At 51.2% G+C, this 12,445-nt stretch overlaps 1 protein-coding gene across 7 annotated transcripts in view; it reads right to left on the minus strand.

The window, feature by feature from the left end:
- The window catches only part of LOC110477512 (uncharacterized), a 71,735-nt gene that overhangs the window by 6,243 nt on the left and 53,047 nt on the right, over window positions 1–12,445 (minus strand). Inside the window, exons 6-7 of one of the 7 annotated variants that reach the window (XM_077782007.1) lie at window positions 11,278–11,463; window positions 10,150–10,391 (exon numbers count right to left, since the gene is read on the minus strand). The exons of 5 other annotated variants lie outside the window; for them this stretch is intronic. In XM_077782007.1, the coding sequence (XP_077638133.1) occupies window positions 10,350–10,391; window positions 11,278–11,463 (228 nt within the window). In that variant the 3' untranslated portion in view covers window positions 10,150–10,349. Of the gene's footprint in view, window positions 1–1,787; window positions 2,873–10,149; window positions 10,392–11,277; window positions 11,464–12,445 lie in introns of those variants that run through there. One more of the 7 variants, XR_013339680.1, reaches the window with a different exon arrangement.

Genomic DNA, 12,445 nt, shown 5'->3' on the forward strand with positions numbered 1-12,445 from the left:
GCCCTACTAAATCCAAATTTCAGCCCAGGAAGGACATCCTGATTTTCTCCCAGGGAAACCCAGTCTTACAATAAAATTGAAGTGGCTCCCATGGATGCAGAAGTCCAGCTCCAGGCTGGCCAAGCACCACCAGTTTAATTCACTCCCATGGGCTGTATGAGAAGACGTGGTGCTTGGCTGCTCCTGCCGTGGAGCTGGGCCGTGGTTGAGTCCCCATCCCTGGAGGGGTTTAAAAGATATGTGGGCGTGGCACCTGGGGACACCATTTAGTGGTGGCCTTGGCAGCGCTAGAGGAATGCTTGTACTCCGTGATCTCAGAGGGCTTTTCCAACATTCACAATTCCATGATTCCATGTCTGCATGGGCCCTGGTTCCTGCAGCACTTGCAAGCCTGACCTTAAGTTAAGAGTGGCAAAGAGCTCCACTGGCAATGCCACTGCTCCTCACTCCCCTCAAGCATTAAGCATCATTCCAAAATTAATAAAAAGTTGATTTTTAAAAGATTATTAAGTTCTCCAAGTTAAAGGAAAGGTTAGTGCACTTCTCCATAGTAATACAACTTTCATGTCTGCTGTCATAAAGAGCTGATTTTTTCCTTCCATTTAAAAGGAGAATTTACATAATGAACAGAAATCCAGTAACAGGGACACAAACAGAAGTGAAGGGATGAGGTGCCAAACTGGGAGGGATGTCTGGGGCTTGATAAACCATTGCAGGCTTAAAACAGCAAAAATAAGGCCGGACCCCTCACTGGATTGTGGGACAGGCCAGACCTGGTACCTCCCCCGGGGGAGGGAGATCCCTGCATCCAGGTGGAGATCCCACATTTGGGATTTGGAGCTCTCAGGCTCCATTCCTGCTGTGCCAGACTGTGCTGTTACCTGGCTGCAGCGCTGGCCAAGCTCACCGTGGGGAATCAGCCCTCTGAATATTCAGCACCAGCAGCTCCAGGGCTGCCCAGAGCCAGGGATTTGCTACGAAATGGAAGCTTTCCCCGCTCCTTTCAAAATTCAGATCAATGCACTGTGCTGTCTCTGGAGCCTAAGGCTGGCTTGACCTGAGTGTGTATTTTGCCTCAGCTCAAATTAAACAAACACATTCCAGTTTTTATTTTGGAAGCTAATTGTGCTGTTTGAAGGAATTCAAATCCCCCTTTTCCAGCCCCCAGTTCCCAACGCTTCATGTAGTAAGGAGGCAATGGAATCCTCAGCTCCCAGCATGGACATTCCTCCCTCCTGACACATTCCTGTGGTTCAGCAGCCCAGGGCCTGGCACGGTGGGTTTTGGGATTGGGGAGATGCCCTGCTGGCTCTGGAGAGAGGATGCTGGAGATGTGGCGTTTTTGGGGCTGTGGGTTCACCCTTGGAGCCCTTTAGCCCTTCTGGTCCCTGGATTTAACCCCAGCGAGGGGATTTCAGCACTGACACTTGCCAAGGGGCACTGGGAAATTTGATTAATGTTTGCAGAGCTCTGGGCAGAGTGCCATGTGTGTGAACATTTTATCACATTCCAGCTAGGCCACAGCCCCCATGGACATCCTGGCACTGCCACATCGGCTACATCCATGGCTGCATGGAGTTTCCTTTGGCATCTCAGCTACCCTACCACTACCAAAGGCTGAGGTGAAAAAATCAAAACTCCAGCCTGTGCGGACTTCTGGTGCCTGGAAGCTATGATCCCAGCACTGCTTTTTGGCACAGATCTCTCTTTACGAACTCGCTCGTTGATCTGCTGCACCACTCTTTTTTTAATGGAGCCACAGAAGTGTCTGTAATGAGAGGTTAAAATAGTAGTCGTGCCCTGTGATTTATTTTTGAAGTTCTCACGCCTCTGCATGTGTAAATACCCCAGGCTGCGGGCTGGGATAAATAACGTAGTGCAATATATTAATGAGGGAGAACACAAAGCACCGGAAAGATGGAGAAGGGGGAAGGCATTTGCTGGGTGGTAAGTTATGGGGCCTTTGGAGGCAGGGCAGGGGGAGGCTGAGCACAGGAGGGGTTCGCTCCTGCCTTCCCCCGACCGATAAATCAGCAGTCTCATGGTGCTGGCGCCAGAATAAAATATGCCGGGTCCCTGTGGTGGGGTGGCACGCGGTGCAGGAGCACGGGCCACGCATGCTGACTGCAAATGGGGTGGGCCATCAGACGCTGCCATAAAACACCCCCTTGCCTCCCCCAGCTGATTATCAACTTCATGCATAGCAAATGACAGAGTGGGAGCGCCGGTGGCGCCTCCACTGCTGCCGAGGTAAAAAAATAAAATATTTACAGACTGACAGGCTAATGGACACTTTGCCAAAGAGCTGTTCGAAAGAAGTAGTAAATGGGCCTGTGCTGATGCAGGGCAGTGGGCCTGGTCAGGGATCAGGACACACGGCACCAGATCGGATAACATCTAATTGGCAGGTCACATCCAAATGAGTGTAGTCATGCATCATGCGGAAGGCTTTCTGCTGGTTATAAAGACACTTGTAAACAATTCAGCCGCTGAACATGGCAATAATATGTTGATCCAGCATGTAATGAGGTGTTCCTGGAATCAATAAACTAGTCATGAAGAGCAGGGAGCAAGGTCAGCGCCTGCCTTTTTGATGACCTTTGCTGGCTGGTGAGGACATCATATACTCTGAAGAGGACTTTTCTCATATTGCAGAAGGCGCCGAGTGTCAGAACTTCCATTCGCAGCAAGCAAATGAACAGCCGGGCTCTGCATGCTAATGAAGTCCAGGCTATTTTCCACCTTTTCATCTGCACATTATGCTCTTGACTTTGGAGAAGGTGGGAATTAGGTTGGACCCTCGTGTCAGACTGCCTGATGGCTTGGCTCCGGAAAACTGGTAATTGAAGCTGATGACTGATGCGGAGGAGGCCTGAATTTGGAAATAAACAGTTTCAAGCACTGCATGTCATTTCTAGAGAGACTGCTGAGTGAATGGAAATGAGCTCTGTTTCGCCGATCTAATGCAGTTTCTCAGCAGGAAAAACACTGTCTTTGAGACAACAATGCCAATCAGTGAGATTTAAATGTCTTGGTGATAACATAAGGAATAGCACCTGCCTTGGCAAATAGCACTTAGGGAAATCCTGCCCCGTGCTGGGGCCTGAGACTTGTCTCCAACCCCCAGCACCAGGCCAGAGGAGCCGGGATGCTCTGAGGCTGGTGGCAGGGAGGGCACGGCAGACGCCGTGCTTGGTCATTGCCACAGAAAAGCCACCGGTGACACTGTGGAGCATAGCTTTGAGCGACCCTAACTGAACATGGTGCTCTCCGTCTGCCCTGCTCAACTGCTCCTCCTTGGCACACTGAGAAGAAATCCTGCTGGCCTCAGCCCCACCATTGCCCTTCTTACCTTGTGCCAGCCCAGCTGCCAGCCCTACAGGAATGAAAAATGGGGTTTCTAGACAAGGTACCCAAAGACCAGTATGTTCAGCCTCGACTCTGAACATCTCAGCAGCTGGGAAACAACACTGCAAATGTTATAAACCCTCCCCAGCTCCTGCTTGGGGGTGTGGAATGGGGCACAGCCACTTGTGTGCTGGGCAGAAGTAGTCTTGCTGAGGCTTCTAGGGCTTTAAGGTGTTTTCCTTCAGACACAGAATCCCGGACTGGCCTGGTTTGGAAAGACCATCAAGTCCATCTCATTCTACCCACTGCCATAGGCAGGGACACCTCCTGCTATCCCAGGTTGCTCCAGGCCCTGTCCAAACTCACATGGAATGCTCCCAGGGATCCAGGGGCAGCCACAGCTTCTCTGGGCTCCACGTGTCCTCTGCAGGTCCCCCCAGGCACAGGTGGGACCAGGACTCACCTACCCCATGTTTCCCCTGGGCAACCACATCCTGCTCCCCGCTGCTGAAAGCTGCTGGCTGTCCCCTGGAGGTGGCTGCATCAGGAGCGGGTGTGTTTTGTGTGATAGTTTGCAACCCTTCAACATGAAAGGATGGAGACGGATGCGAGTTATTATTATGAAAATGAACCGAGCAACAGACAAAAATATTCAGGAGATGTAATCTGCTTCCCTACAATGCACTCACAGAGAAGAGCACTTGGCAGACAGGAGAGTCGCCGTCAGATACATTGCCTTTTGTTAAATTGCTTTTTCTCTGACAATGCTTTTTAAAACCACATGCAATCTTAATTTAAAATACCCAATACCTCAAGGTATAGGGGCCCAGTGCTGGTCTCCAGCTTGGGATTTGTCCAAAACTATTCCCTCAGCTTAATACTGCTATTCCTCATTTTAATCACACAACGAATGTGGGCACTTGAATTAAGAATCCATCACTAAAAATTAATGGGGCACTGATTGATTCCCCTGCCTGTCACCTCAGTGTTGCCCAAATCCCTGGAAGGTTCACCCAAAGAAGGCCCTCTTCCTGAGGGGCATCTTTGACATGCACAATGGGCAGAAAGCAAGGCTCAGCTTTTTCATCCTTTTAGGAAATGGTTAATGGTGAGGAAATGCCAAATGTGGCAGGGCAAGACACTATTGCATTTTAATTTTCAGAGACAGAGTGGTGGAAAAAAAACCCCAAACAAACCAAGCAGCACTTGCACGTCGCTGCTCCCTGCTCCTGCCCTACTTCTGCCCTGGCAGGCCGTGTGTCACTCCTGGCTGCTCCCTGGCATGGAGCACGAGGCCTCCATGGACTGAGGGTTTGGCTGTGGGTGCCAGCTTTGCACTGCTTCACTCAGCACTCAGTAGAACACCCCATCACTGCCTCAGAGGCCCCTGGATGCCAGATTGATCGTCTGCCCATGGAAGATGAGCGCCTCGAAGCATGTGGTAGCATTTTGAGGCCATCCATGCAGAAGGGTAGGTGTGTCCAGGCATGATGCTGGCTCCAGGCTCAGTCCATCCATCAGAGCTCCTCTGGCCTCCCACCTCCACAGATAACCTCCTTCCCTATGCTAATTCCCTCTGAACAATATGTAGACTGTTTATATTTCTGAACAGCCAGAACAGTCTGCTGACACAAATCAGCCATTAGCCATTCACACTGAGGAGTCTCCGCTAATTGTGCAGAATGTAATTAGTGATTATGTAATATCTAAGCTCTTGCAACTGTCATTAATGTCCACTATTCACCAGAGATAGTTCTTACTGAATTAGGGAATGATTACTGCATGCTAAATCTACTTAATCCTAAATATGCTAATTAACACCGCCTGCACTTTAGACAGTGGTTAAAAGCACTAGTCACCTCAAAAAAGGCTCTGATACACCAGAACCCAAATTGCTTGCAAGGATTTTCCCTCAAAAGGTAAATTTATTTAATTAAATGCTGTAGTAAACTGTTGGGCACAGCCCTTGATTAGTGCAGCCCAAGGAGGAGTGTTCTGGAATGATCTTGTGAGGTGCCACCGCAGGGCAGCAATGTCCTGCAGCATCCCGGGTCTCCTGCAGCATCCTGGTCCAGGCACAGCCTTTCCCTATGCCTGCCAGTGCTCCTCAACATGACATGAGCAGCACCCGATGTAAAACAGCTCTCCCTCGAAGATTAACCACCCCACTCTTCAGGTCATAAACAATATTCCTACAGGCAGATACAGGAGCTTCCCTCAATAAAATCTGGCTTAAATCCTAATGTGAAGATCAATTGTATAATTTTAAAACTGATTGTGTAGAACAAACTTCAAATAATAGATGCTAAAGAGTGGGATAAACAGAACAATTGTATAGGTTTGAAAGGTTCCTTTCCAAGGCCTGGGGTGTTTAATGTATTCTGGGTTTCCATGCAAAAAAAGATGTGGCTGTCATGAACCTCAGGATAATAGCAGTCTGTGATTTATGAAGATTCCTCCTGCTTATATATTTTAGATAAATAATGCTCCTGTGTGTGTCTCTGCACTCATTCATAACCAAAAGCTGCCCGGGCTGCGCAGAGTTCACACAGAAACCTTTGGAATCAGCTCAGAGGGACAGGATAACTCACGGATCAGACACTGAATAAGTCACGGTGTGACAAGGCCAGGAGTGCCCTGGGCAGGGCCACGGAGCACGGGCCACCCAGAGCCAGAGGTGTGCTCCACACACCAGCAAACATTGCCCAGGGGGCAAATACGGCTGGCCCAGGGACCTCGACTTGCCTGCCACTGCCACGGAAATGAAAGAATTAGCCACACAATGAACCCCTAATTGCCTGGCAACAGCATTTAGGCCCCATTAGGTAGATTTGCAACTGCTTCCAGAGAAATAAACTCCTGTGTCATTAGATAACAAGGGAAGAAATAGGTTATTTCCTTTTTGAAAGGTATGAAAGCTTCCAATTGCTTGATGTACATGCTCAGTAGATTATTTTCTGTCATCTCAGTTAATTAAATTTTACCCACTGCTCTTAGAATTCCTTCCTTTTGTGCAAGGTTAAAAAGTTCAGAGGAGTCATATTTTTGAACCGAGTCCATTTATCACACGAGCCAACTCCAGCTGTACAAAGCGTGCCAGGAGAAGGGAGCAGCGGCCAATGTGTGGGGATGGCTGCAGCATCCGGGTGGGCTAGCATCGGATCGTTGAAAAACGACATTTTCAGGCAGCCTCCAGCTGGGACATTGTCGGGAGCCACCGGAAGGGAACTGCTGTGAGCTCCGTGGTTGCTGTGAGATGACTGCACCTCCATCCCTGGAAAACCAAACTGGAAGCCCAGAGTTAAACTAATTCCTCAGACTGCCCGGGGACCCTTGCCAGGGTGCCAGCTGGGGTGGAGTGCCACGAGCATCAGCCAGACATGGGAGGAGCTCGTTATTCCAGCCCCGCTACAGTTGTAGCTCTGTCACCCTGTGTCACTCTGCTCACCATCGCCAGAGATGACCAGCCCTCATTCTCAAGCAACCCCCTCATTTCTGCCTTTCCAAAGCAAACCTAGGCAGATGTTCTTGACTTCTGAGTAAATCCAGAGTATGTGTCATTCCTCTCAGCATCACTCACGCTGCTGTTCTTAAACTTCCACTCCTGAGAGGCAGTAGCACCCTCCCATCCCCAGCAATGCTGCTGTGAGGAGCTGAAAGCCAAAAAACTATTATGGGGAGCTCTGGTTTGATGCTGTGGGACATTTGCTTTGCAGACCAGAACCTCACAGAACGAAAGGGCTGGCTTGGCCACAGAAATATTACCAAAACCATCATCTGATGACTCCAGAGCCACTTAATTTTAAACCCTCCTGAAAAGCCAGCTCGATTTTCTGCTTTGGTGGAGACCAATTCCCCACGCTGGAATAAGAGAATAGATCAGCTCCGGCAGCAGGGTGTTGTTATCCAGCTCCCAACTATTATGACATAGTTTCTATCAGAGCAGTTTTCTTCTCAGCCAGTCGACTGGAATGATCCCTGAAAGCCGTGGTTTGTGGCAGGGATGTGCTCAGCGCTGTCAGAAATCCATGGCTGCCCACACACAGGCCGGCAGCTGGAAAACAAGGACGTGGAAAAGGGCCTGCAAAGGCAGTGGGGCTTTGAGGCACTGGGCAGGGGGAAGCAACAAAAAACCCAAGGATGGGAGGAAGAAAAATAAGTATGGAGAGATGAGTAATGTGGAGCAGCCAGGCCCAAGGAAACGCTCCTTCCTGAAGTCTCTGAGGTGCTGCATGTGTTGGGAACTGGACATGCCTCCTCTCTCTCTCTCCCCCCTCTCCTTTCTCCCCCAGCCCAGCCCTGCTCTCGTGCCTGGGCACAGGGAAACCTCCTCAACGCCACAGGGGCATCTCAAACCTCAGGACTGGAGGGGTCAGGCACTGCTCCTTTTCCCCAGGACTGAGGGATTCAGGATTGGGTGACCTGCTTTGGAGAGCTGAATGCCAATCTGGCCTCTTCAGCTGGTTTATGGAACTACTGATGAGGACAGGAGAGGCCCCATATCACCTCCAGCCTCATGTGCAGGGCTGTGACCCCAAAGGCTCATGCGGGGCCATTCCCCCCATTTGAAGAGAATGGGATTGGGCTTCTGCTGGGCTGGAGCTGGTGGTCCCCAAAAACCATCCCTGGTGGGTTGGAGAGGCATCACAGACATCAGAGGGGGGGAGATGACAGAAGGAAAGAGCAGGGCTGCACTTTTCCACACCGCTTTTTTGTTTTATTTGGTTTTAACTACACCCCAGAGCCCCTTGTATTAAACATCCCTAATTAAGGAGGGCCAGGGAGCGGGAGGGCAGGTGGTGGTGGCCGGAGCGAGGTGGGAGGCCAGCGCAGAGCCCCTCCTTCAGCAGAGTGGTGCGTGGGGATAACCTTGTAATCTACAGAAATCTGGGAATTATGGATATTACATAAATCAACCCCCCTGTGTCAATAAGGAAAAAACATTTTTAAAAGAAAAGCAGCTGATAATTAACCCTGAGAGCACGGGTTTAACCCAGATCACCTTGGGGAAGTGCCTGGACAAAGGCAGGCATTCATCCCGGCCTTTCTCATTTGAATAACCCGGCCTTCATTGGTTCCTGAGGGATTGCTCGGGAATTGCTAAACCGGAGGTTTGTTCGGGTTTGATGTGCAGTCGCATTGATTTCCCCCTCCCTCATCTTAATAAAAGGCATTTTATCGAGCCCTGGAACGGGGCAGGGTGAGGCATCCCGCAGCTCCCGCTGGTCTGGCAGCGGGTGCTTGCCAGCCCACAGGAGCTCTGCTGACACCTCCAAGCTGACGGTGCTGGAGGATGGTTCTGAGTGGCATCACCAGCCTGCTGCTCATTAGGAATAACCTAATTATTACTTAAGAAACCAGCTTTGCCCGGAGAAGCTGTGGCTGCCCCTGGATCGCTGGCAGTGTCAAAGGCCAGGTTGGATGTGGCTTAGGACCAGCCTGGGATTGCAGAAGGTGTCCCTGCCCGTGAAATGAGATGAGCATTAAGGTCCTTCCAGCTCCAGATCTTTCTGGGATTCTCTGAATTGATTTTGAGTCTGCCTTTTGGCTTTTTCAGAAGCCCATAGGATCATTTAGGTTGGAAAAGCCCTCTAAGATCAAGTCCAACTGTTGGGAAGGATGGATAAATATAATGATTCATAAATAATACAGACAGGATGAGAACAGTCCTCTCTGCTAGCCGGACAATATCCCTGCCTATGGATGGGTCCAGGGGTCAAGTGGACTATTCCATCTCACCCCCCAAAATGTATGGCTCACCCCGCACCTGTAACCCTCCCCTAAAACATCAAGTGCCTGTAAACCCATTGGCCCAAGTCTTGTTCCAGCCCACCTTGAAGCCCCCTGAAAAGGGGTCTCCGAGGGGCCACACCCTCTCTTGGATCTTCCCCCTCATAGGACCTCCACCCTCTCCTAAAGCATCCTCCTGTCTCTCCCCTCCCCCATCTCCTTAAGCTTCACCACGTGCTGCGTCTGGCAGCTCGAAGCAGGACCTTTCTGCATCCCTAATAAACCTTATATCTCAAGAGCAGCCTTCAGAGATCTCTTGTCTCCATTCACCTAAACCATCCTGCTCACAGTGCTCCCTACAGACTGGCGCCCAGCGAGGAATACGAACCCACACATCTCTGGAAACCTCTCCAGGTTTTTTACCTGTGGGAGACTTCTCCATGGACGGTAACTAAATAACCTGTTGTACTCCCTCATCGGTGTCGTGAGCACGGCATTTCATTGCCGGAGCTCTTAAAAAAATTGCCGAGGCAATCCTCGAGCACCATGACTTGTTACCAAGTAGTGAGTTTTCGGAGCTCTTGGAGGATTCTCCGCCTTGAGCACAGGGAATGCTGCAGAGCAGCAGAGACCCGGAGCTCTGTGAGGAGCCCTGTGGCACACCACCACGTGCAGAGAGCGCAGAGAGCACTGCCTAGCACTGCCCGCGCTGGAGCCCTGAGGGGGAGTCTGGAGGTCCCGAGCATGGAAAAGCCATCCCTGAGAGACGCCTGATACTGGAGATCTTGAGGAGGACCTCCCGCAGAGTCCTGAGCACCGACTGGACAGTACGTCGGAACTCCACAGAGGATCCTGCTTTTGTGACATTGAGGTGAGCTACACAGGTCTAAAAAATGGTACAATCCCACTCTGCCCTTGATAGAGATCTCTATAAGCAACTTAACCATCTCTTACATAGCTACAACAGTACTTTGTCTAAGAAAGAGTTAAAAAACCTCCTGGAGTGGATTCTGCTTAATTTCCCCAATGCTGACCGGTCAGCTGTCTTTACCAGAGAATTTTGGGACTCAGTTGGAAATAGACTTTTTATTGATATTTCACGCGGGGATCCCGATGCTTGTGATTTGCTCCCGGCTTTTCGGACCGTAGCCAATTTGTTTGCTTCACAGAAGCTGGTGGCAGCCGCTTTGCCAGTTTGCGCGGTTTCTGACGACCCCACCCCCGCTGCCCCTGCGGCGGCTCCTGCCGCCCCTGCGGCCGCGCCCGTCCCCTCAGCGGCGTCTCTGGCAGCGGCGGTCACCACCTTCGCTGGCCTGTTACAAAACCACGTGGCCGTGTTTTTACAAGCAATAGAACCGATCCCCACCGCGGCCAGCTCGCCACCGCCGTCTCCCATGGGAACCCCCGAGGTCTGGGGAGCGGCGTCACTCGCGCCATGGAGCCATGTGACTGTGCCCACAGTCCCGGTGGCACCCGGCTGGAGGCCCTGCGCCGCCACCCCAGCCCAGCCACCCCCAACACAGGGAGATGCCGCAGGGCTCCGTAACGTGCCCCTGATACCTCCCGCACCTGTGAACACGCGGCAGCCCTCTGGCCACCCGGCCCCAACACCAGCCCCTGTGCAAGAGCCCTCTGGCCACCCGGCCCCAACACCAGCCCCCGTGCAAGAGCCCTCCAGCCACTCGGTAGATGCGGCCACCATCATGGCTCACCAGGCGGACCTTGTGACGCGCCCCATGCTTGTGCAGTTCGCGTTACCCCCGGACCACCCGCTCCAAGCCACCCCCACTGCGCCTCTGATGCAGCCCCCCGCTTCCCACGTGCCCCATGCCACGGTCTACGCCCAGCCGATGTCCCCGCATCCCCCCACAGCAGTCCCAAAGCCTCCATTTCTGGCTGGAGAAGCCCCGCCACCGCCACCGCTGAGAACACCACTTCCAGGCTCGCCGGCTCTGCCACCGTATCCATCTGCACAGCCAGCCCACACAGATCTTCTTACAGCCTCATCACAAATAGTCCCCCCGACATCGCCTCCTTCGCAGCTCCTGGAAATCCCAGCCCTACAGCCACCAGCAGCTCCTCCACGACCGCAGCCTCCAACCTCCCCCCACCCTCCAACCAGTCTGCCTGCAGCACCACAACATGATTCTACAGCATCCTCTGCACACCCCTCTGTGTCCCTTCCTCCGCTGGATCTACCTTCTGCAGCTGCAGCCCCAGCTTCGAGATATCCTTCTGCACATGCCGGTTCTTCCCATGTGCCTTTGCTGACAGGCTCCACTCCTGCTCCTCTGCCCCAGCTACCAGCAGCTCCTGCAGCCGGTTCACGCAGTACCCCACCACAGCTTGGCACGCAGCGAGAGAGAGAAGGACGGAACCTGGAAGCTGCTTTGACAAATAAAGGACACACTGAAAACTGTGGTACCCCTGCTAATGCTACCCCCACTACCTCGATTTCACAGAATTCCCAGAAAGGTGTTGATAATCGCCAACTGATTGACTGGCATGGACTCAGACGTGATAGTCACAAAGAGGACAGTCTGAATCCCCAATCCATGCCTGTGGCATTCAGCCAGAAACCTGGTGGTCCCAGAAAATGGACAGCTGTCCCACCTCAGGATGAGAAAGAATTCCTAAAAGCAGTAAATGACAGTGGTATCTGTTCTTCCTATGTTAAACAACTGTTGAGAAGTACCATAGAAAGAACATATCAAACCCTAAAACGCAGTGTAAATCTACAGAACAGGGGAGTAGATCAAGCTGCACCTCAAAAGAGATTGAGTAAGGCTTTGTATGTTTACAATTTTTTAAATAGCTCTGCAGGAGAGCCTGACCCCCTGATTTACAGATATTTTCTGAACAACAAAAAAAAGCAAAATAAAAGGGCACCCTCCAGTCTTAATCAAAACCTTAGATCCAGGACAAATAGAAAGACCATGCAAATTTATAACATGGGGAAGAGGGTCTGCTTATGTTTTCACAGGTGAAGGACCCAAATGGGTCCCAGCGAAGAATGTGAAGCCCGCTGGCACCACTACACCAGGCAGTGCTTCTGCAAGTGCAAGCCAAGAAGCAAGCACCCAAACTTGAACTACACAGAGTCATCAAGAGGAAATGACCTGCCAGAAACAGCTTGAGAAAAGAATGGAAAATTATTGTTTGCATGCGTGCATGTTGCTTTTGTTCCCTTGTTTTAATTTTTGTATTGAAGTTTTACCTGTAAGTCAACCAAAGACAAAAGCCTGGGTTGCTTTAGCCAAGTCTGCAGGCTCTGGTACCATCTCTCTAGCTGACATAAACCCTAACAGACCTTTTTCAACCTGTTTAATTAGAGGATCTTTTCCAGAAGGTTTGATAATGCTACCTC

The sequence above is a fragment of the Lonchura striata genome, chromosome 3, assembly GCF_046129695.1.
Source record: "Lonchura striata isolate bLonStr1 chromosome 3, bLonStr1.mat, whole genome shotgun sequence".
In the NCBI taxonomy this organism is placed as follows: domain Eukaryota; kingdom Metazoa; phylum Chordata; class Aves; order Passeriformes; family Estrildidae; genus Lonchura; species Lonchura striata.